The sequence below is a fragment of the Pristis pectinata genome, chromosome 24 (genome assembly GCF_009764475.1).
Source record: "Pristis pectinata isolate sPriPec2 chromosome 24, sPriPec2.1.pri, whole genome shotgun sequence".
NCBI lineage: Eukaryota > Metazoa > Chordata > Chondrichthyes > Rhinopristiformes > Pristidae > Pristis > Pristis pectinata.
In genome coordinates this window covers 28331933-28354811 of record NC_067428.1, presented here as the reverse complement: position 1 = coordinate 28354811, position 22879 = coordinate 28331933, and the positions used below count along the sequence as shown (strand labels likewise).

The 22879-nt window shown below is 41.6% G+C and overlaps 1 protein-coding gene across 1 annotated transcript in view; it reads right to left on the bottom strand.

Moving 5' to 3' along the window:
• scamp4 (secretory carrier membrane protein 4) overlaps positions 1–20548 on the bottom strand; it is a 36404-nt gene extending 15856 nt beyond the window's left edge. The window contains exons 1-2 of the mRNA XM_052037878.1: positions 20460–20548; positions 3931–3979 (exon numbers count right to left, since the gene is read on the bottom strand). Of these exons, the coding sequence (XP_051893838.1) occupies positions 3931–3937 (7 nt within the window). The 5' untranslated portion in view covers positions 3938–3979; positions 20460–20548. The remainder of the gene's footprint in view (positions 1–3930; positions 3980–20459) is intronic.
• Positions 20549–22879: the final 2331 nt, after the last annotated feature.

Below are 22879 nucleotides of genomic sequence, written 5' to 3'. Positions count from 1 at the left end.
ATTACTTCAGTAGTCTCTTGAAAATGTTCAATCGAGTTTGTCAGGTCTGACCTACTCATTGTAAATCCATGCTTGTTCTTTCACCTTGTTCAGCCATTTTGTCCTTAATTATAATCTCCAATAATTACCCCAACAATAGATGTTAAGCTGACAAATTATAACTGTCTGGTTCCCTCTCTCATCTTTCTTTAACAACAAGGCAGGCAGGCAAAATTTTCCACTCTAAAGAGATAGTTCTAAAACAATGGCGATCTTGGTAGATTATATTTAGCAATTTAATTTCAAACTCTAATTTTTAATTTTATTACCAGATTTGCAGATTGGTGATAAATTTAAAATATACCTTGACTCATGCACAGCCACCACTTCAAAGAGGGAACGAGTCAACGTTGAAAAGTTATTACATCAACCCTCATTTAGCAACACAGCTCAATGAGAAGTAATCAGTTTTGTTTCAGAATTTCCCGTTTTGTTGGAGGGCACAAATACAAGGTCATTTCCTTGTCTTTGAATTCTAATTTCAATTGACAATTTAATTATAAAAGATCCCTGTGATGCATTTGCATTTCAACATAAAGATTGTCCAGGCCCAGAGGTAATTTCCTTTCTGCCAGGCAGCTGCCAAACTAGGAATATTGCAAATACATATCAGTTTCTGATTTCAGCTTTGCATCACAGAGACAGCTTCAAACTAAAATGCTTGATCTTAGAGATTTGTGGAGTTTAAGATATTTTGTTACCTTGAAACAACAATGCAAGGTTAGTGAAGAGCTTAGCTGCTGTATTCAAAGCTGCTGTATTTCGGCTGAAGTTATAGACATGCTCTTTCTGCATAGGTTTATGAATAAGCTCACTTGGTAGGTTACAATGTTATTGAAATGGCTAACCAGTTGAGATCTCCGCTCCACAGCCTCCAACCCTATAGTTCCCCTATCCCATACTGCCTGTTTCTACCTCTTACCTAAGATCCACAAACTTAACTGCCCTGGTAGGCCCATTGCTTCTGCCTGCTCCTGGCCCACTGAACTCATGTCTCAACTCCATTTTGTCCCCTTTGGTCCAGTCCCTCCTCATCTACATCCATGACACTTTGCATGCTCTCCATCACTTCAACAACTTTCAGTTTCCCGGCCCCGACAGCCTCATTTTCACTATGGTCGTCGAGTCCTGTACACCTCCATCCCCCATCAGGAAGGCCTGAAGGCTCTCCGCTTCTTTCTCAACAACAGACCCAACCAGTTCCCCTCCACTGCCACCCTCCTCCATCTGACAGAACTGGTATTCACACCCAACAACTTCTCTTTTGGCTCCTCCCACTTTCTCCAAAGGTGTAACCACAGGCCCCAGCTATGCCTGCCTTTTCGTCAGTCACTTGGAACAGTCCATGTTCCAAGCCTACACCAGTAATGCTCCCCTACTCTTTCTCTGCTACATTGATGACTGCATTGGTGCTGCTTCCTGCACTCATGCTGAGCTCCTCAATTTCATCAGCTTTGTCTCCAACTTTCACCCTGCCCTCAAATTTACTTGGTCCATCTCCGACACCTCTCTCCCTTTTCTTGATCTGTCTCCATCTCTAGAGACAGATTATCCACCGACATCTTCTAGAAATCCACCAACTCCCACAGTTACCTTGATTACACCTCTTCCCACCGTCACTTGTAGCACGCTGTCCCCTTCTCTCAGTTCCTCTGCCTCATCTGTTCCCATGATGAGGCTTTCCATTCCAGGACATCAGATTTGTTCTGCTTTCAGTAACTGGGGTTTCCCTTCCACCAATATCTATGCAGCCCTCACCCGCCTCTCCTCCATTTCCCGTATGTCTGCCCTCACCCCATCTCCCCATCCTGACATAACAGGGACAGGGTCCCCCTTGTCCTCACCCACCACCCCACGAGCCTCCCCATCCAACACATCATTCTCCGCAACTTCTGCGACCTCCACCGGGATCCCACCAACAGGCACATCTTCCCCTCCCCCCTCACCACCATTCAGGGCCCTAGACAGTCCTTCCAGGTGAGGCACCGCTTCACCTGTGAATCCAAGGGTATCATTTATTGCATCTGGTGTGGCCTCCTCTACATCGGTGAGACTCGACGCAGACTGGGTGACCACTTCATCGAGTATCTTCACTCCATCCACCGCAACAGCCAGGATCACCCAGTGGCCAGCCATTTCAATTCCACTTCCCATTCCCACACTGACACGTCTATCCACGGCCCCCTCTACTGCCACGTTGAGGCCAGACGCAGGTTAGAGAAGCAACACCTCTTATTCCGCCTTGGTAGTCTCCAACCTGATGGCATCAACATTGATTTCTAGAACTTCCGGTAATCCCTCCCCTCTGTTTCTCCCCCCTTTTCTCCCCCCTTTGTTTTCCCTCATTCCTGCAGCCCCCTCACCCCTTCTTTTCCTTCCCCCTCCCTAATGACATGCCCACTACCACCCTCCTATTCCCCACCTCTTTCCCTTTATTCCATGGTCTACTGTCCTTTCCTACCAGATTCCTTCTTCAGCCCTTTGCCTCTTCCATCTATTACCCCTCAGCTTCTTACATCGTTCCCTTTCATCCCCCCTTCCCCTACATCTTCCCCCTCTCACCTAGACTCACTTATCACCTGCTAGCACGTGCTCCTCCCCTCTCCCTACCTTTTTATTCTGGCTTCTGCCCTCTTCCTTACCAGTCCTGATGAAGGGTCTTGACCCAAAACATCGACTGTTTTCCCTCCATAGATGCTGTCTGACCTACTGAGTTCCTCCAGCATTTTGTGTGTGTTAGTTGATTTTAATCAAGTTTAATGGACTGGCATTTGAAACCTGTGCAATTATTGTTCATTTGTACAAAAATGACATAGACATTAAAAAATGAAAATAGACAATACTGGTGTTCATCTACCGCAAGGCAGTAGTCATAATTCTCAATTTCCCTTAATATTGTATGCATGCCTCCTTAATCTACACCATTCAACAGCTTGAGACTTTGCAGATGCATTGGCTAAAGAACTTCCAGGTTTGTTCTTGCAGTGCAAATATTACATCACATTTTTAAGCAATACGCATAGCATGTACATTATTGAACACATGAAACATCAGGGTCTCATAATATGGACATAAAATGTGTATGCTGGAAAGTGCCATCAACGAGTCAAATTGCCTGCTCCGGGCTTGACTCCGAGCATTATGGAGTGGCTGAAGCAAACGGCTCAATCAATCCACATATCGATTGTTTATCAAATCACAACTTTTTCTCCCCTTGTCTGCCTAGCCATTTAAAAGATGATTGAATATGTAACCAAAGTGTCATAAAATCTCAACTAACTCTCTGGTGGGCATTTAGGAAATCCAGTGTCTTTGCCTGGTTTGACCTGTATCTTGACCTGGTTTTACCCGTTCCATATCAACATAGTTCACCCTAAAATGACCTCCAATTTGCCCTAGCAAAGCAGTCAGTTATATCCAGAGGTCTAGTGATGAACACTGAATGCAAAGGAGAAAGAAAAACATAGAAGGGTAAAGATAAGGCTAGGAACAAAGTAAGAGTGAGAACAAAAGAGAATTAAAGATTGATCGATGTTTTTTGAAGATCCTTTTAAATTAAAATTTACTTCCATCTCCAAATTACTTATTTAAAAAAATTCCATCCATACTTTTGCTTTTCTAAACCATTGAGTTAAAGGTCAGGTAAATCTGCTCTCAGCAAAAGTGTAAGGTGCACAAAGAATGATAGAGCAACCCAACTTTTCCTTCCATCTAACAGAAAGACCATTATAACTACTAACAAGTTAAGCCTCTCTAACTTAAAACAGAAATTTTCTGGTTGGAAAAGTAATTATTTTGTTTTGGCCCATGTTCTGTAAATGACTAGGCATTAGTACAGTTGACTAATTTACATAATCAGAGGGAGAACATTTTGGACAGACTGCAACCTACCAGTCATCTCTTCGGATGTATGTAGTCTTGGTTACTTTTTTTGTCAATTCTGGAAAACAATATCTCTATTAAAAATTGAAAACAACATTTGGAAAGCAAAGGTAAACAACACCACAGTATTTTTACCATCAAAATATCTGAATACACAAATTATTTAAAATATACATTTTCAAAGGTGGTTGTGACTTAATGCTGAAATTAAATAGTACAATTTGCTTAAGATTTAGGAAAAGAATGAATTCTTGATCTTAGATCAAAGAAAGAAAATCAGTGAACCTTCACCACTCTCCTGCTACTTCCAACAGCTGGTCAAGGCAACACATTTGCACTAAAGTCAAAGTCAAGTTTATTGTCATATGCACAAGTACATGTGTGCACGGGCGCAATGAAAAAAAACTTACTTGCAGCAGCATTACAGGAACATAGCATCAGATATGCTACACCCACAAGAAAAACATAAATTAAGCATAAATTTTTGCACAATTTTTACAAGCAAGAACACAACTAGAACAAAAAAAAACTCCATCTTAGTGCAAAGTGGTCATAGTGTTACTCTACTGAGGTAGTGATTAGGGTTGTGCTGATTGGTTCAAGAACCAAATGGTTAAGGGGAAGTAGTGGTTCTTGAACCTGGTGGTGTGGGACTTCAGGCTTCTGTACCTCCTGCCTGATGGTAGCTGCAAGATGGCATGGCCGTGATGGTGGGGACCTTTAATGAAAGATATTGCCTTCTTGAGGCAGCGCCTCATGTGGATACTACTGATGGTGGAGAGGGATGTGCCTGGGATGTGTTGGGCTGAGTCCACTATTCTACAGCTTCTTCTGCTCCTGCATATTTGAATTGCGATATCAGATCATGATGCAACCAGTCAGGATACTTTCAACAGTATATCTGTACGCTGACTCATCACCACCTGTGCTGCAGTACCACTTGCATCATCACATGATGGAAAAGCCTGTATTAATGACTTTAATACAGCCAGGTTTCTCATCTCAGTTTCATTTCTGGAATAGAGGCAGAGACTAATATGCCCTCTGTGAAAAATATCATGGTGAGCCTTTCAGTAGCCAATTCACAGAAGTAGAGATCCAGAACAATCAAAGTTAGTACAGGTCTGGGCAAAAGATGGAAAACTGAGCAGCACAGTTGATTATATTTTTAAGCTTCCCAGTCCCTTTCAATGAAGTCAAACATTTACACATAGGAAATCCTACCAGTGTATGAAGTTTCTGATATTTTCTAATTAAAATGAGGGTTCTTTGAGGAGGTGACCAGGCAGATTGATAAGGGTAGTGCAGTAGACATGGTCTACATGGATTTTAGTAAGGCATTTGACAAGGTTCAACATGGTAGACTTCTTCAGGTCAGGGGGCATGGGATCCAGGGAAGCTTGGCTGTATGGATTCAGAATTGGCTTGCCTGTAGAAAGCAGAGGGTTGTGGTGGAAGGAGTGCATTCAGATTGGAGGGCTGTGACTAGCGGTGTCCCAAAAGGATTGGTTCTGGGACCTCTGCTTTTCGTGATTTTTATTAATCACTTGGATGAGGGGGTAGAAGGGTGGATTGGCAAGTTTGCAGACGACACAAAGGTTGGTGGTGTTGTGGATAGTGTGGAGGATTGTTGAAGATTGCAGAGGGACATTGATAGGATGCAGAGCTGGGCTGAGAAGTGGCAGATGGAGTTCAATCCGGAGAAGTGTGAGGTGGTACATTTTGGAAGGACAAACTCCAAGGCAGAGTAGAAGGTTAATGGTAGGATTCTGGGTAGTGTGGAAGAGCAGAGGGATCTGAGGGTTCATATCCACAGATCACTGAAAGTTGCCTCACAGGTGGATAGGGTAGTTAAGAAAGCTTATGGGATGTTAGCTTTCATAAGTCGTGGGATTGAGTTTAGGAGCCGCAAGGTAATGATGCAGCTCTACAAAACTCTGGTTAGGCCACACTTAGAGTACTGTGTCCAGTTCTGGTCGCCTCATTATAGGAAGGATGTGGAGGCGTTGGAAAGGGTGCAGAAGAGATTTACCAGGATGCTGCCTCGTTTGGAGGGTATGCATTATGAAGAGAGACTAAGGGAGCTAGGGCTTTACTCATTGGAGAGGAGGAGGATGAGGGGAGACATGATAGAGGTATACAAAATATTAAGAGGAATAGATAGAGTGGACAGCCAGCACCTCTTTCCCAGGGCACTAATGCTCAATACAAGAGGGCATGGCTTTAAGGTAATGGGTGGGAAGTTCAAGGGAGATATCAGAGGAAGGTTTTTTTTACCCAGAGAGTGGTTGGGGCATGGACTGTGCTGCTTGGGGTGGTGGTGGAGGCAGATACGTTGATCAAATTCAAGAGGTTGCTCAATAAGCATATGGAGGAGTTCAAAACAGAGGGATATGTGGGAGGAAGGGGTTAGATAGACTTAGGTGAGGTTTAAAGGTCAGCACAACATTATGGGCCGAAGGGCCTGTATTGTGCTGTACTGTTCTATGATTCTATGAATTAATGGAAACATTTGTTTGAAGACTACAAAAGTTTAATAACAAACTGCCAATTTTTATAATACATAACAAATGGTTCTCTATTTATATTCAAGGTATTTGCAACATGTTGAAAACATTCCAAATCTTAAAAAGGAAGTTGTCTCACTTTTAAATTTTGACTCAAGATGCTTCTATTATAACTAAAATTCTCCACAGTTCCACAACACAGAAGGCGAAGAGTTCAAAGATAAATGGACAAGCAATATTCACACAAATAAATAACTTCATGATAATTTCCCTAATTTCTAGATTAATCACGATTAAAGGTATGGTCAGCTCTCATACAAGCAAACCCAGATGATGCATAATTCAAATGATACCGCTATATATTGGCTTCAAAGGACGTTATTCTTTATCTTAAGCAACATTTTTTCCAGTAATCACAAAATTAATCTAATTTTAAGATATGTGCTCTTGCAATCTGCTGTGATCAGAGTGGTGCCTGCAGAATGTGGCTCATCAGTCAGATAAACCATCTGTTCATCTTTCATGCTATATTTCAAACCGAATAAGCAAAACATTGCATGTCATATATATCCTCAGTTTGGATGTACAAGATCACAATTCACAAAGCCTTCTAATCCACACTATTTAAAATTAAGCCTTTTAAATAACATTACAAGCTTCCATACTAGGATACTTCCATGCACTACATTTTTATTTTATATCGGCAATATTCTGGATCAATTTTAAACACAGGAATAAAATTTGCTCTCCTTCATGACAATACCCAGATAGTGAAGGAAGAAATTCTTAAAGACATAGTAATGTTCTGAATACAGTAAAACCAATATTTCCCCTCCATTCTGTTCTAATACTAAACTGTAGTAGAGAGAACTTCCAGGGCAACCAAAAAAACAAGTACAGAGAACAATTCAATTTATTTGTATTTGTTGTTATCAATTTTGAAAGTACAAAGCATGTGTATCAAAGTGATCTGGACAACTGCACTGCAGTCTTCATTTCTATGTTAAAAATTTTGGAATAAAACTTTGGTGCCTCATTAATAGTTGAAACACGAGGAATTCATATAACTACTATGCTATCTGCTCCTCCTCAGAATGTACGTTGCAAGCTGGCCTGGTCTGTCACTTTCCATTTGCATCTACTGTGCTCATTCATAACAGCAGTGTGTACATAATACCAATTGCATTAATGTAGATTATAACTTTTAAGTAATGAAGGAATAAAATTTAAAGCAGATCACTCCAGTACCTGCACTACCACACTTACATCCCAAAATAAGGCCAGAGAAACCTTGGAGGGAAGCAAAGAAAAATTGAGTACTTTGCATACCAAGTACAAGTGCCACCTAAAGCCAGTGGGGAGAGAAAAAAAATCTCCTCTTTCAACATCTCTCTGTCAGCATTTACACTGTTGTACATCAAAAAACCACATGGGAAATTCCCAATCCCGAGTTCACCTTGGATTACTCTTCAAGGATTCCACAGCAACACTTCAAATTGAGGGGAGAGAAGGGTATAAACTCTTTTTAAAAATTTTATTTACAGCATGGTAACAGGCCCTTCTGGCCCAACGAGTCCGCGCCACCCATTTTAAACCCAATTAACCTACCCGTACACCTTTGCAATGTGGGAGGAAACCGGAGCACCTGGAGGAAACCCACGCAGACACAGGAGAACGTATAAACTCCTTACAGACAGCGACGGGAATTGAACCCCGATCGCTGGCGCTGTAATAGTGTCGCACTAACTGCTACGCTACCGTGCCGCCTCTTAGGAAATGAGACTGTGTAAGTGGTTGATGTATTAGTCGAGGGAACACTTTGTGACCAGTGACCACAATTCTATTAGTTTCAAGGTAGTCATGGAAAAAGGTAGGACTGGCCCTCAAGTTAAAGTCTTGAATTGGGTGAAGGGTAATTTTGATGACATCAGACAGGAGCTCTCAAAAGTTGATTGGGAGAGGCTGTTTGCAGGTAAAGGGACATCTGGCAAGTAGGAGGCTTTCAAGAGAAGAGTTTATAGCCAGCATGTTCCTGTTGGAGTGAAGGGCAATGCTGGCAAGATTAGGGAGTCTTGGTTGACGAGGGATATTGAAGTTCTGGTCAGGAAAAAGGAGGCATGAGGCAGGTACAGGCAGCTGGGATCAAGTGAGTACAAGGACTGTAGAATGCACTGGAGGAAATCAGAAGGGCAAAAAGAAACCATGACATATCCTTGGCAGTTAAGATAAAGGAAAATCTAAACAAGGTGTTAAATGAATACTTCTCATCTGTATTTATCATGGAAAGGGCATGGAAGCTAGTCATTTCAGGGGAGGGAACAGCGATATCTTGAAACACATCATCATTATGAAGGAGGAAATGTTGGAGGTTCTGAAACGAATGAAGGTGGATAAATCCCCAGGGCCTGATCAAGTGTATCCTATGATGTTATGGGAAGCAAAGAGGAGAAGAGATTGCTGGATCCTTAGCAAAGATTTTTGTCACTTCATTAGCCACAGGTGAGGTATTAGAAGACTGGACTGGAGGATGGCTAATGCTGTACCCTCGTTTAAGAAAGGCAGCAAGGATTAGCCAGTGAACTGCAGGCCAGGTAGCCTTACATCAGTGGTGGGAAAGTTATTGGAAGGGATTTGGAGGGACAGGATTTATTTGCAGTTGGAAAGGCAAAGACTGATTAGGGATAGTCAGCATGGAATGTGGGAAATGTACGTGTGGGAATGTGGGAATTTTTGTGTGGGAAATTTCCCACAACATATGCGTGGCAAATCACATCTCACAAATTTGATTGAGTTTTCTGAAAAGGTAACCAAGAGGATTGATGAGGGCAGAGCAGTATATGTTGTCTACGTAGATTTTAGCAAGACCATTGACAAGGTCCTGCTGGTCTGGTAGATCCAGGGTGAGCTAGCCAACTGGATACAAAATTGTCTTGGTGGTAGGAGGCAAAGGGTTTGAGTGGAGGATTGCTTTTCAGATTAGAGGCCCGTGACCTGTGGTATGCCACAGGGATCGGTGCTGGATCCTCTGTTGTTTGTCATATATATTAATGATTTGGATGAGAATGTAGGTGGCATGATTAGTACATTTGCAGATGACATCAAAATTGGTGGTATAATAGACAGTGAAGAAGCTTATCTAAGGTTACAACTGGATATTGATCAATTGGGAAATTGGGCAAAGAAAAGGCAGATGGAATTTAACTCAGCCAAGTGCAAAATGATGCACTTTGAAAAGGTAAATGAGGGCAGGAGACACAGAGTTGTTGAACAGAGAGACCTAGGAATACAAGAACACAGTTCCCTGAAAGTGGCAACACAGGTAGACAGGGTGGTGAAGGTGGTGTATGGCATGCTTGTCTTCATCAGCCGATGCATTGAGTACAAGAGTTGGGACGTCACAGTACAATTGGACAAAACGTCAGTTAGATTGCACTTGGAGTACTGTGTACAGTTCTGGTCATCACACTACAGGAACAATGGAATTAAGCTAGAGAGGGTACAGAAAAGATTCATAAAGATGTTGCCTAGATTGAAGGGCTTTGGTTGGTAAATTGGTTTATTATTGTCACATGTATCGAGGTACAGTAAAAAAAAACTCAGACAATAAGGTGTAAGGCCATAATGAAGTAGATTGTGAGGTCAAGAGTCCATCTTATTGTACTAGGGGACCATTCAATAGTCTTACAACAGCAGGACAGAAGCTGTCCTTGAGCCTGGTGGTGCGTGCTTTCAGACTTTTGTATCTTCTGCCTGATGGCGGTTCGGGGGGGGGGGGGGGGGGGGGGAAGAGAGAATGTTTGGGGTGTGTGGGGTCTTTGATTATGGTGGCTGAGTTATAAAATAGATTAGATAGGCTGGGTCTGTTTTCCCTGGTGCAAATGAGGCTGAGAGGTGACATGGGATGAAATTATATGTCTAATACTAGAGGGCATAGATTTAAGGTGCGAGGGAGGAGGTTTAAAGGGAATCTGAGGAGAAAAATTATTTTCCACACAAAAGAGCAGTTGGTATCTGGAATGAGCTGCCAGAGGTGGTAGTGGAGGCAGGAACTAGCAATATTTAAGAGGCATCTGGATAGGGACTTCAATGAGCAAGAAACAGAAGGATATGGAATTAATGCAGGCAATCAAGATTAGTATAGATAACGTGAAGGTCGACATTTGACGCAGTGGACCAAAGGGCCTGTCTGTACACTATGCAACTATGTGACTCTTCTGTCCTTTCCAGTCTGTAATATTGATCCTAGCACATCAATACATTTAAAGGAATCACTTATTTGGTAGAAACAGGTTCTGATATAAGCCTGGCAAGGCAATTTCATGCTGTTCTTCGATAGTAATATCAGGACCTTTACAGAACCCAACTACTTTTCTTTGAAATCAGCAGCTGCAGTATCCTGACTAATCATCTGGTTCATTGATACAGGTTGTAAAGTTATCAATAAATACAAGTGGATGACACACAAAAGAAACTTAATGAACTTTTGATTAACCGAGAAGGCATTTCTTTTTAGATAGCAAATGATCAAGTGATAAATTTATTTCCACTCAAGCATTACATAGAAAGGTTTTTCTCTCTGACTTTTTTTCCTACATTACAAAGGAGTAATAAATACAGTTTTAAAACCATCTATCAATTTGTCATTTGTATCATCAAGTCAGAGCACTCTACTATGCTTGAATCCCTTCATGGCTTGTCCCATGCAACTTCTTTAACTTCATGTAGTCCTCTCTAAATTCTGTGTCTATATCCTTTCCTCAAAAGCACACTACTTTGACCAAGACTTTGGTCACCATCAAATTTTGTCTGATTTTGCCTTTGTTCTATGCCTCGAGATGTTTTTCTAACCTAATAGCACTATAGAAAAAATGCTGTTTTCTGATGCTTCCACCTATCTTGGAGGTTCAGATTTCAAAACAGATGTTGAAATTGACAAAGACCATCAAATATTGTTCTGTGGTTAGACAGATAATGGATCTGTGCACACGTTCCAAAGCTAATACACATTATCTACACTCTAGCATCATATTGCAGCCACATATTCAGACTTTTGCAAATTGCTTCCAACTAGCATTTGTCTGTCAGGTTATCAGATCAATTCCTTTTTTTAAAAAGATAAGTTGACATTTAAAAAAAGACCTACAGATCTTGTTATCAAGTAGTACTTTGGTCTTAATATCAAACCCTAAAATTCATACCTTTGTATTAAAAACTTAAAATCACGTCCATAATTACATATACCCCAGCAAGCACTAATTGTACAAAGCTACACTACAAAATGAAAAAAAATTTAAATGTTACATTACACATTTACAAACATTCTTAATAACTCAGTAATGCAATGAGAAAGGAATATCATACAAAGTCCATGGCACCAGCCATCTCTCAGTAAAACTTGCAGCCTACATTAGGTAATTGTTTCAAATGTCCCTTATAGTTCTCCCTGGGTCAAACTACAGGAAGAATACGAAAAGGAGAACAGATACATTAAATCGCCAATGGTATTATACTATTGTATCAACTGCATTAAATAATAGATGAGACATCACCACAACCTAACAAATAAGTTGCAAATGGCACAAAACTTAATGAATTAGATTTAATCATGTTGCTGGTCTAGTCATTGCTCACTGATTATAGGATAATGTGTGGTAATATAGATAACTGTCCTCATCAACACGAACAGTCAGATTCTGAAATATCCTTTGCACATCTGTCAGCCACAGCTCAGTGAGTGGCACTCACGCCTCTGAGTTAGACACTGTTGCATTCTAGAAACTTTAAGCACAAGTGATGAGGCTGACAGTCCATTGCAGTATCAAGGCAACATTGTGCAGTAAAACTCAAATAATCTGCTATCCCATTGTTCAGAAATGCCAGTGGTTCAGCATTAACTCACTGGTTGCTGTTTCCTGTGCTCCCTAAAAACTCATTGGGGCCCCATTTCTCACTATCTTTAAACACCAGGGCCCTATTCCTGGGCTCCTTTTAAACTCATGAGGTCCTCTGGAAAATTGAACAACTCAAAAAAAAGCAAATTAAAAGTGTGTTGAGTATTAATCAGAATAACATCCAATAGTCCAGAAAAATATGCAAGCCCGGCACTTTCAGGAGTGTTGGATTATTGGAGTTTTACTGCACTATCAAATGAAACATTAAACCAAGTATCAGCCTACTCTTTCAGGTACGTGAAAAGATCTCACGGCAGTATTTGTTAAATAACGTAGGGTAGTTAATCCAGTGTTCCAGTCAATATTTATCCTTCAATCAACTTCAAAGATAGATTAACTGGCCTTCAGTGCATTGCAGTTTGCAGAAGCTGGCTGTTGCATTTCCTATAGCAACTAGACCACAAAATAATTTATTTGGCTGAAAAGTATTTTGAAACAACTTGAAATCATAAAAAAATAAAACTCTGCTTCCCTCTCTATAGATGCTGCCTATTTCCTGCAATTTCTGTTTATTATAACTGCAAGTCTTGTTATTCCACAGTCAAATGTGATGATTGATCAATTTAGTGTCTGCAGCTAGTGTTCTACACTCTCAACTTGCAAGGAAATTAAAGACAAGATGTCAACTCTATTGGGGTTTTGGAAGTCTAAAAATTATATCCACAGCCATTATAGAGCAAGTGTGTATTGAGGGAACTGGGAAGGCCTGCTTTTTGGCAGCATCACTGCTGCAAACATAACTGATCAATAAACAGTTAACAATAAACAGGTAATTTCTCTTTTCTTTGCAAACTGCCAAATGTAGTGAACCTACCAGAACAATGGAGATGGAAGCACTGAAAGTAATGTGCAGCAAACTGAAACTATAAGAGCATTGAAGGCAACGCCATAGAAATGGACAAGTCATGGGGATCAAAGAAGCATAGCATGGCAAGACAGGTTTAGGTCGACAACTTTTAGTGAACTCAGATGTGTGCACTAGATGCCTCCTTCTATATTGCAAGGAAATACGAGGTAATAAGATGGGCTTTGCAAATGAACAATATTGGCCATTTGGGTGTTGGGCTCCTCCTACAAATTTTAGTAGCATTAAGGCATCAGCTGTTACTGAAAGAGTAGTACTCCTTCCATTGATGGAAAAAGGGCCATTAGAAATGAAGTCTGAGATGTTGGGGGTTGGAGGAATGAAATGGAACTGGTCGGGGGCAAACAAAAGAGGGCCAGGATTCAGGTCACAGATACAGGCAAATGACGAAGAGAGGAGTCATCTTCAAGAAAGTTCACAGGTGGGAGGGTGCTCTTTAAAAGGGATCAATAACTCCAATAGAACCTTTGGAGGGTCATTGGTTTGGGTCCCATCCATAGGACTTTAGGGGAGGAATACAGTTGGAAATGGCAGCAGATAAAAAGCAATCAAAAGCCTTGCAAATAAATGAAAGGATTGAGATGGCAAAAAAAAAATCAAAAGCAAGTAAGGGACTCACCACTTACGGATCTCAATCCAGATTTACAGTAAAGTCAATTTTAAATCACACAATGCACAAAAAAAACAGCATTATATGACTAAATTTCAAGATTGTAGTATTTTAAGATTTAACATGGATATTTCTGAAGCATATTTATTGTATATAACTAAATTCAAGAATGAAAGAAAAATCTTTCAAATTTAAAAAACAGAATTAAATAGGCTACAAATTGCAGGGGGTTATTTAATCAAAAACTCATCCACTGTGCTGTTGTCATTGGAATTGGTTTATTATTGTCACATATACCGAGGTACAGTGAAAAATTTATCTTGCATACCATTCATACAGATCAATTCATCACACGGTGCACTGAGGTAGTACAAGGTAAAACAATAACAATGCAGAATAAAGTGTAACAGCTACAGAGAAAGTGCAGTGCAGGTGGACAATAAGGTGCAAGGTCATAACGAGGTAGATTACGAGGTCTAGAGTCCATTTTATCACACAAGGGAACCGTTCAAAAGTCTTATAACAGCAGGATAGAAGCTGTCCTTCAACCTGGTGGTACACACTTTCAAGATTTTGTATCTTCTGCCCAATGGGAGAGGAGAGAAGAAAGAACGTCTGGGGTGGGTGGGGTCTTTGATTACGCTGGCTGCCTTACCAAGGCAGCAAGAAGTGTAGACAGAGTCCATGCAAGGGAGGCTGGTTTCCATGATGTGCTGAGCCATGTCCGCAACTCTTGCAGTTTCTTGCAGTCACGGGAAGAGCAGTTGCCATACCAAACCATGATGCATCCATTTAGGATGCTTGCTATGGTGCATTGATAAAATTAGTGAGGATCGATGGGGACATGCAAAATTTCTTTAGCCTCCTGAGGAAGTAGAGGTGCTGGTGAGCTTTCTTGGCCATGGCGTCTACGTGGTTGGACCAGGACAGGCTATTCTCCTGTTCACTCCTAAGAACCTGAAGCTTTCAACCCTCTCGACCTCAGCACCATTGATGTAGACAGGAGACAGGAGCATGTGCACCACCCCTCTTCCTGAAGTCAACGACCAGCTCTTTCGTTTTGCTGATATTGAGGGAAAGGTTGTCGTCATGACACCATGTCACTAAGCTCTCTATCTCCTCCCTGTACTCCGACTCATTGTTATTTGAGATATGGCCCACTACGGTGGTATCATCTACAAACTTGTAGATGGAGTTTGAGCAGAATCTGGCCACGCAGTCATGAGTGTACAGGGAGTAGAGTAGGGGGCCAAGGACGCAGCCTTGTGGGGCACCAGTGTTGAGAATAATTGTGGTGGAGGTGTTGCTTCCTATCCTCACTGATTGCAGTCTGTTGGTCAGGAAGTCAAGGATCCATTTGCAAAGGAAGATGTTGAGTCCCTGGTCTCAGAGTTTGGTGATGAGTTTGCCTGGAATTATAGTATTGAAGGAAATGGTTCCTTTATTCGTAGGTTCTGGATTGTAACAATCAGAATGGGGAAGTAAACAAAATTCAATAGCTGAAATGCCTTAACAATCAAACACCTCTGTTTGCAGAAGTCTTGAAAATCAAAAATAATCTGCATCAACTGATCAAGAAGAATACTCTCCACACCTTTTATATTTGCTTAAAATAGATCTGCTTAATTAAAAGAGAAAATACAGGTCCTGGTGGAAACTCATCATAGTAAATCATGGCAAAAGTGATGCTATGTTCTTTGCCAACTAGTCCATCTGATATTTTATTCCATCCAACATCAGGTCCAATTATGCAAAGGTGGCAAGGTACGCGCCAAGAACAGGGTAGAGTGCAAAGTCTGGGTGAAGCAAAAACTAGGTAATGAGAGTGGTGCACTATCTTCATTGTGGGAAAGAAGCTGGTCATCAGATACTCTTGATGTTGCTGTATGTGGTGTGGCTGTGGGCCAAATCCCAACATAAGAACATAAGAAATAGAAGCAGCACTAGGCCATCTGGCCCATCGAGCCTGCTCCACCATTCAATAAGATCATGGCTGATCTGGCCATGGACTCAGCTCCACCTACCTCCCATTTCCCCTTAACCCTTAATTCCCCTATTATGTAAAAATCTATCTAACTGTGTCTTAAATATATTTAATGAGGTAGTCTCTATTGCTTCCTTGGGCAGAGAATTCCACAGGTTCACTACTCCCTAGGCAAAGCAGTTCCTCCTCATCTCCATCCTAAATCTACTCCACTGAATCTTGAGGCTATGTCCCCTAGTACTAGTCTCACCTACCAGTGGAAACAACCTTCCTGACTATATCTTGTCTATCCCTTTCATAATTTTATATCTTTCTAATAAGATCCCCTCTCATTCTTCTGAATTCCAGCGAGTATAGACCCAGGTGACTCAATTTCTCCTCAAAGGCTAAACCCCTCATCTCCCGAATCAATCTGGTGAACCTCCTCTGCACTGCCTCCAAAGCCAGTATATCTTTTCTCCAATAAGGAGATCAGAACTGCACGCAGCACTGCAAGTGCAGCCTCACCAGTACCCTGTACGGTTGCAGCATTACCTCCCTGCTCTTAAATTCAGTCCCTCTATACACGAAGGCCAACATTCCATTTGCCTTCTTGATAGGCTGTTGCACCTGCAAACCAACCTTTTGCAATTCATGCACAAGCACTCTCAAGTCCCTCTGCACAACAACATGCTGGAATCTTTCACCATTTAAATAATAATCTGATCTTCTATTTTTCCTTCCAAAGTGGATGACCTCGCATTTACCAACATTGTACTCCATCTGCCAGACCCCTGCCCATTCCCCTAACCTACCTATCTCTCTCTGCAGTCTCTCTGCATCCTCTGCGCAATTTGCTTTGCCACTCGGTATAGTGTCATCAGCAAACTTAGACACGCTACGCTCAGTCCCCTCTTCCAAATCGTTAATGTATATTGTGAACAGTTGCAGGCCCAGCACTGACCCCTGCGGCATCTTACTCACCACTGATTGCCAACCAGAGAAACACCCATTTATCCCAACTCTCTGCCTTCTATTTGTGAAAATCAATCTGCGCTGTAATAAGGTAGACAACTGCAGAACCAAGGATTGTACAATTAGTGCTTTATTATTTAATGCTAGCAGGAGTGAGGGATACAGAGAAAGAGTAAACAGTGTAACCCGTGCACTGTACTGATCCCCACTGAGAGATTTACATGTTTGTGTCCCTCCTTTTACACTTAATCTAAAGATGCTTATGTGCGGAGTTGCACAAACTTGGGCAGTTGCTTACAGCAAACTTTAGCAAAACAAGATATGCCTTAAGCACTTCTTTGTTTCACTCAAGCATTTGCACATCTTGCAGTCACAACTATAGTTACACCATGGTTGAAGCAATAACAGCTGTACATTATTAACCCTTAAATTTCCATATTGGTTAACCAATCCTCTATCCATGCTCATGCGTTACCCCCAACTGCATGCATCCTTATCGTATGGATAAGTCTTTTATGAGGCATCTTATTGAAAACTTTCTGGAAATCCAAGAATACACCATTCACCTGCTCCCTTCTATCCACTGTGCTCGTTAGATCCCCAAAGAACGCCACTAGGTTTGTCAAACAGTACCTGTGTTCCCTGAATCCATGCTGTGTCTGCCTGATGGAACCACCATTCAGATGTCTTGCTATTTCCTCCCTAATGATAGCTTCAAGCATTTTCTCAACTACAGACATTAAGCTAACTGATCTATAAGCTATCTTTATTAGTCACACGTACATCGAAACACACAGTGAAATACATCTCTGCATAGTGTTCTGGGGGCAGCCCGCAAGTGTCACCACGCTTCTGGCGCCAACACAGCATGCCCACAACTTCCTAACCTGTAGATCTTTGGAATATGGGAGGAAACCGGAGCACCCAGAGGAAACCCACGCAGACACGGGGAGAACGTACAAACTCCTTACAGACAGCGGCCGGATTTGAACCCGAGTCGCTGGCGCTGTAAAGCGTTACACTAACCGCTACACTACCGTGCCTGCCCTGTTACCTGTCTTTTGCCTACAACACTTTTTTTTTTAAGAACAGTGGTGTGACATTCACTGTCTTCCAATCCGCCAGGATCTGTCCAGAATCCAGAGAGTTTTGGTAAATCATCAGGAACTCCTGACCTGCTGCTGTCAGCCAAACTGTCCTCCATTTTACCTTGAGATTAAATAATGGATTGTGTTTACAGAACTGTGCATACAAATTAATTGTCTTTCTGCGGCAGGGAGGGAATTGTATCCAATGTGTGAAGGCTGTCTTTGTGAGTAGCTGCATCAAGCCATACATAGTACCTGGGTATGCAGCCACATATGCCAAGATAAACCAAAAGCACTGCAGGACCAACACGTGATGCCTAGGTCAAAGAGGAGCTGGAAAACCTCAGTTTTACAGCTCATTGAATTAGTTTTGCAAGAGCTAACCAGTTATCACAATACTACCTGGGAAAGTCAAATATCAGTAGACCACTTTGGTTTCACAATTTCCTTCCACACTTTCTTTCCATTCACAAGAATGACAGTGAACCTCTGCTCGCTTGTCACTTTAATTTTCCAACCGCATCTCACTGCGATTTCTGTCCTGAGATATCTAAGCTGTCCCAATGAACTTGAAGAACAGCACTTCATCTTTCCACTATGCATGTTATATCTAGTCTTAGTATCAAGCTCAAAAACTTAAGGCTGTGACCCTCCTATTTACACTTTTTTTCGAGACACATCCCTTTTTGTTTACATTTTCTATTGTTCTTTTGCCTTGCATATTATTTGATCTCTCCTGCTTTCCACATTGTCATACCCCTCCCCCCACCCTTAATACCCTCCAGCTCACTGCCCCACCTCTCCCACTTTTTCCACATCTTAAAAACAATTCATCTCCAACACCTTCCAGTAGTTCAGGTGGATAAAGTCCACAACCTGAGATATTAACTCTGTTTCTCTCTTCACAACTGCTGTGTAACCTGTTGAATATTTCTAACAGTTGTTTTTATTTTTGATTTCCAGCTTCTGCAGTACTTTCTTTTTAATACAGACTTGCCCAACATTATTTATTGTTTCTGACTGCTTTATGCTGAAAGCCAGAGACTGCTGTTTTGGGGATTTCCACGTGCAAGCAATTGCCGCTCTCTTAGCCAACAATTAGCCCCTATGTAAATGGTATTCAAATTTATTCTCAAAAACTTTTACCACATCGTCTGATTGCTCTAAATTGTAGCTGTGTTAGGTGTTTCTCAGCAACGCCCAAACAACTGCATTTTAATCTAAGATGGAAAATCTGCACTTAGCTGTTGAATTATCTTTCCCTGCCATATTAACCTCTACCCAACAGTAGTACTACTGGATCCTGAACTGAGTTTTAAAAGTCACACAAGGACCACCTTTACTACATAACATCACTCACATCTGGTTCCATTCCATATCATATCATATCTCAGACCTGTATTGCTTTATGATCCACACATAATTTGATTGCATTCTGTACAAACTGCAAATTGTTAACTACTGTCCTTATACAAACTCGATTAGACCACTGCAAAACTATTAAAAGCCAACAATGCCCAATTAGCAGTTGAACATTAGGTAAATGTGATTTTCCACACATTAGATGTGGAAAATGGAGTTTAGTTGACAAAAAATACTGTGTATTATGAAATTATTTGTCATAGTAAACTATTAACTGAAAAACATCCCCTTTCTCCTTTATTTCATTTGCCAGCATGGGATAACTAAAGTAATTAGAAAAGGCATGCCCTAAACTTGCCCAAACATGAAAACATTAAAATGTTATGCGCTGCTTTTATAAATAAAGATGTACTGTGCACTCTCACAATAAGAATCACCCCCTAGTTCCCCTATGATTGATTGGACTTCCATGGAGATGAATTGAGGGCCAAACAACTCCCACTCTATCTATGGAAATCCAATCATTTAAAGGCAAATAACTACACCTTAGTTGGCATTACTTCTCACCCAAGTTAAATGGTTCAAGCCCCCACCCCAGAAATTTGAGCACAAAAATCTGCATTGAGACTCTGGTGAAAACACCAACATACCATTGTCTGCAGTGCAATCTTACAGATGAGACTTTAAACAGAGATCTTTTCCAAATACATAAAATACTCAACCAGTCAGACAGCATCCACAGTGACAGACATACAATCTGTCCTCTTGGGAAAATATTAACAATCCCACAGCACATTTTTATTCAAGAGTGGGGAAGTCATTGCCCTGCCCACATCCACAGGGTGGCCCACATCCCTCATCACAACACCAGGTCACGAGTGCAATACTATTTGTGGGAGCTTGCTGTGCACAAACCGGCTGCCGCCTTCTCACTGCAACCGGACTAGCGTTCAAAATACTTTATTGGCTGCAAATTGCTCTGGGCCCTGGTAAAGTTGGTATATAAACGCAGGGTTTTCTTTACTTCAGACTGTGCCCCGCGGCCAGTCCCTGTGCAACCCCTCGGTGTGTCATGTTCTGCTGGGCGGGAGCCAGGACTGTCAGTGGACCCCTTCATACCGCCGGCCGCGAAGCAGTTGAACGGAGGGGGTCGGTCCCCGGGGGTTTGCTCACACACTTTACCTCAAGCAGTAAGATTTATTAACCGGGTCACTCACCTCAGACCGTTAGCCGCTCAAAGTTTAGCACAGCGGACTGCAGCCTCCTTCCGGCAGCCGCGCAAACTCACGGGACCGCCCGACTGCGCAAGCGCGCGGCGCAGCGCACGGCGGGAGATGTCGTTCACTCCAGGCTCTAACCTCGTCGGGAGAAACGGCCCTGAACTACAACTCCCATAAGGCCCCGCGCCATGGGACCATTTGCTCCAGTGCAAAAGATTTGGAGGCTCTCACCCAAACTGTATTAAGACAGTTTAAAGTTAATGAGAAGGCCAAACATCTCAAATTAGTGGTGATTTTTCTTTCATCGGTATTTTTGACGTATTCAAATGCGGATAAATTGCAGGGAAATTAACAGAACAAGGGAAAAGGAAATGCCATTGCAATTGGGGATGGTTTGAGCAAGCTTGGCTTGGGTGTACAGAAAGGAGGGAAACACAGTGGGAAAGGAAAATTGGAACAGTAGTGTGCAAAATAAATAGATGGCAAAATCAAACTCAAGCAGCAAAGAGTAAGGGAAAATGTTTAAAATGACAAAATTAAAGGCTCTGTATCTGAAGACAGCATTTGCAACAATACAAATGAATTAATGGTACAAATGGAAGCAAATGGGTATGATCTCATTATCATTACAGGGAGTCCCCAGATTATTAACAGGGTTCCGTTCTTAAGAACTGTTCGTAACCCAAACAGTGTATGGGAGAGGATCACAGAAACAGCTGTGACAGGAGAGCGAGCAGGCATGGGAAAGGTAGTCGCCAGCCAGCCTCACTGTCTCAGTGAGTGAGTCTGCTCAGTGGTCCCAAATTTGCTCGGGTTTCCCCAGCTCCCAATTGTTGCAGCTTGATGGGGCTGGGGAGGGAAGGCATGCGAAAATGCACCATTCACACACCGGCAGAAGATGCCTGCAGCCACACAGCAGCCAGCAAATCCATCCAGATCCATCCCACCAGTCTTCCAAACACTCGTTTGTAAGGACGGGATGTCCATAAGTCAGGCATTTGTAACCTGGGGAAGACTTGGACAGAAGTGTGGCTGTAAGGTGAATATTCCAGGATTTTTAGCATCTAGGAAGGACAGGCAAAAAAGGAAAAGGTGATGGTGCAGAGCTTTTAATAAGAGATCAGTGCAGTGGTGAGAAACATTCTTGACTGACCATGATGTAGAATTAGAATGGTGTAAATCAGGAAGTTAGAGTTGAGGGTAACTGTAATAATTAATACTGTAATAATGAGAGACTTTAATTGGACAAATCTAATTTGCTGTAATAAGATGGAAAATGAATTTATGCAATATATATAAGATGCTATTCTAGATCAATGTCCAGGAACCAGCTAGGGAATAGGCTACTTTGGATGCTGCTTTGCACCATTAGAAAGGGTCAATTGATATCTTGCCATCCAGATGTTAAGATGTCTTTGGAGAGAGGTAGCGTGATATGATAGAATTTGACTTTGAGTGTGAAAGTGTTATAGTTCAATACAAAACCAGGGTCTTAAATCTAAACAAAGTTAACTATGAAAGTATGAGAGGAGAGTTGTCTGCGGTTGATTGGAAGAATACATTGAAAGGGATGATGGCAGACAGGCACTGGTTTGCATTTAAATAAATAATGTATAAATTTCAAAGATATATTCCTATAAGGCACAAAAAAAACAAAAGGAAAAGTGATTTATCTGTGGCTGTTTTGAGAAATTAAAGAAAACATTAAATCATAGGAAGAAGCTTGACAGAAATTCTAGTAGGCATGAGGATTGAGGGTATTTTACAACTCAACAAAGGAGGACCAAGAAATGGATAAAAGAAGGTTGGATAGTATTGAGAGTAGAGTGGTGAGAAATATAAAAACAGGTTGTAACAGCCTTTATAGATATGTAGAAAGGACTAGTAAGGGAAAATATGGACCCAATAAAGACAGAAGCAGGAGAATTTATAATGGGGAATAAAGAATTGGCAGAGGATTTAAACAATTACTTTGCATCTGTCGTCATGGAACATAACACACGAAACCTGCCGGACACATTATAGATTCAAGGAGCGAGAATGAGGAATCGAAGGAACCAAGTATTAGAATCAAAATCAGGTTTATTTTCACTGACTTATATGATGTGAAATTTGTTGTTTTGCGGCAGCAGTACAGTGCAAAGGCATATAATTCCCATAAATTACAAAATAAATAAATAGTGCGAAATAAAGCAATAACGAGGTAGTGTTCATGGGTTCATGACCGTTTAGAAATCTGATGGTGGAGGGGAAGAACCCGTTATTAAATCGTTGAGTGTGGGTCTTCAGGCTCCTGTACCTCCTCCCTGATGGTAGGAACGATAAGAGGGCATGTCCCGGATGGTGAGGATCCTTAGTGATGGATGCCACCTTCTTGAGGAACTGCCTGTTGATGATGTCCTCGATGGCGGGGAGGG